Source organism: Mesitornis unicolor, unplaced genomic scaffold (genome assembly GCF_000695765.1).
Source record: "Mesitornis unicolor isolate BGI_N332 unplaced genomic scaffold, ASM69576v1 scaffold43103, whole genome shotgun sequence".
Classification (NCBI taxonomy): Eukaryota; Metazoa; Chordata; class Aves; order Mesitornithiformes; family Mesitornithidae; genus Mesitornis; species Mesitornis unicolor.
In genome coordinates, this window is record NW_010174738.1 from 1 (window position 1) to 2,405 (window position 2,405).

The 2,405-nt window shown below is 62.5% G+C and overlaps 1 protein-coding gene across 1 annotated transcript; it reads right to left on the minus strand.

Annotated features, from left to right (window-relative positions):
• Positions 1–521: 521 nt before the first annotated feature.
• BABAM1 (BRISC and BRCA1 A complex member 1) lies at positions 522–2,117 on the minus strand (the record flags this gene model as incomplete). Its single annotated transcript, XM_010181143.1, has 7 exons — positions 522–722; positions 792–878; positions 963–1,092; positions 1,301–1,325; positions 1,656–1,734; positions 1,811–1,931; positions 2,059–2,117. Coding segments are annotated over 7 exons (702 nt in total), but the record flags the coding sequence as incomplete, so codon positions are not given.
• Positions 2,118–2,405: the final 288 nt, after the last annotated feature.

Consider the following 2,405-nt stretch of genomic DNA (forward strand, 5'->3'; position numbering starts at 1 on the left):
GACGCAGCTGGTCCCGCTTCTCGCCCCCCAGCGCCGCCCAGTGCCCGGCACCGGCATCACCCAGTGCAGCCCCGTAACTGCACCAGGGCTCCCAGCGCCTCCCGGTGACTGCACCAGCTCCACCCAATGACTTCCAGTAACTGCACCAGGTCCACCCAGTGCATCCCAGTAATTGCAACAGCATCACCCACTGTCACCCAGTAACCCTCCCCAGCCCTTCCGATTGCCCTGCCCCACTGTTCACCCGCAGACCACCATCCTGCCCCGTGCACCCAGCTGCCCCTTGGGGTTCCAGCTCCAGCACCGCCACACACAGGACTCCCCATTCCCATGGCTGAGGGGGACAGAGGGACACCACCTCCCCTTCCTCCCCCCCCAGGTCTTGCCTCCCAGCATCGCAGCACAACACCGACTCCAGAAACAACAGCTTTTTTTCCACCCAGTCTCCGATAACACCACAGGGCCGCCCCCAGCCACCCCAAAACCATCCATTCCCCCCTGAAACAGGCCAGCACCCCGCCTCAGACAGTGGCCTCGCTCTCGGGGAGGTCGTCATCCCCCAGCAGCCCATAGGCCGCGTGGCTCTGGAAGGGGCGCTGCAGGGGGTGCGCCAGCAGCTTGGCCATGCAGTTGTGCAGCTCCAGTGCCGGCCCTGCCAGCCCCACCTCATACTTGTAGTTCGTGCCTTTGGTGTCCAGGCTGCTGAAGAAGGCATACATCTCCTGGGGGGAGACACACACGTGGGGGTGACAGGCCCCAATCATGGGGAGGACGCCCCAAACCGCGTTTACCTTCCAGCTCGTCTCCTCGTCCTTCTCCTCCAGCCCGTTGTGGATGTAGACCACGTCGAAGAAGAAGTAGGGGCACTGCAGCATCTTCTGCGGGAGGAGTTGCGATGGACCTGGAGCTTTCCCAGGGTGTGGGGGGATACAGGGACGCAGAGGTGGGGGGGACATCCCTACCTTCATGTGCTCTGACATGGAGAACTGGGGCTGGCAGCCCAGGCGGCCAAAAACCAAGATGGTGCGGACCACATAGGGGGGCGGGATGGTCTGCACGTTCTCCGTCACCGGCAGCTCGATCTTCTGCTGGCTGCACCAGGGGGGTGGCTCAGCAACCCCTGCGGGCTCAGGGAACCCTCCCAGGCTCAGGGATACCCCCCTCATGGCGCAGAGACACCTCCACCCACCCTAATGGCTGTTTGGGTTAAAAGCTTGCAGTGTTTTTATAGAAAAGTGGAAAATTCGTAGCCAGGGTGGGAGCCCCAACCCGCCCATTGCCCCAGCCCAGCTGTACTCACATCAGGTTGAAGAGCCCTTCCAGATCTGGAGCCCCAGGTAAGGATTGATCCCAGCACACAGACCCCTGCCTGCCCCCAGGGATGTCCTGCACCCAATCCCAGCAGCTGGACACCGAGATGGACCAGAATGGGGAGAAAACGCCCAAAAATGGGTGTTCGGTGGAGCTGGAGAGGCCAGCATTAACCCCTGGTGATGGGGATGCCAGCGAGGCCAGAGGACTGCTGCCATCTGCAGGCAATGGGCCCAGAGGGTCCCTGTTTACACGTGAGGGATCCTATTTGCACCCAAGGGATCCCATTTGCACCCAAGGGATCCCATGGGGTGCCCCCCCCAGCCCCATGGGTGGTGGGATACTGAAGGACTTGCAGACGACAGTCTCCAGGTCATAGAGGCAGCTGCAGACCTCGCGGGGGTCCGAGGTGAACCCTGAGAGCTGAGAGGGGCCAAGGTGAGGAGGGGGCAGAGACGTCCCCGTCCCTGTCCTGGTCCCTGTCCCAGTCCCCGCTCACCCACGTGGCGTCGTTGTTGACCACCACCAGTGCAAACTCATGGCATTTGTCGATCTTGTGCTTTGTCCTCACAAACATCTCGATCATCTTCTGGGAGATGTTCAGGGCGTTGGTCTTGGACCTGCGTGCGGGACACAGCTCAGTGGGGACCAGTGTCACCGAGGTCCTCAACTTCACCAGTCCCCATGCCAGTTGGGGACAGCAGAGCCAAGGTCCCCAGGAGTTCTGGGGCCACTCCCAACACTCACCCATTGAAGGACTCCAGTTTGGGCAGAGCCATCTCCTCTGCCAGGTCCAGGCAGATGATCTGGGGAGAGAGACACGGCTGAGTCCCCCGCAGCCCCTCACCCTGGCATCAGGGCCCTCCCTACAGCCCCTCACCCTGGTGTTGTGCCTATGCCTCCCTCCTGTAGCCCCTTACACTGGCATCAGGGCCATGCCACCCTTCCATAGCCCCTCACCCTGGTGCTGGGGCTATGTCTCCCCCCTGCAGCCCCCTCTCCTCCCTGCAGCCTGTCACCCTGGCACTGGGGCTCTCCCTGCAGCCCCTCACCCTAGTATCAGGGCCATGCCCCCCTCCCCATCGCCCCTCTCC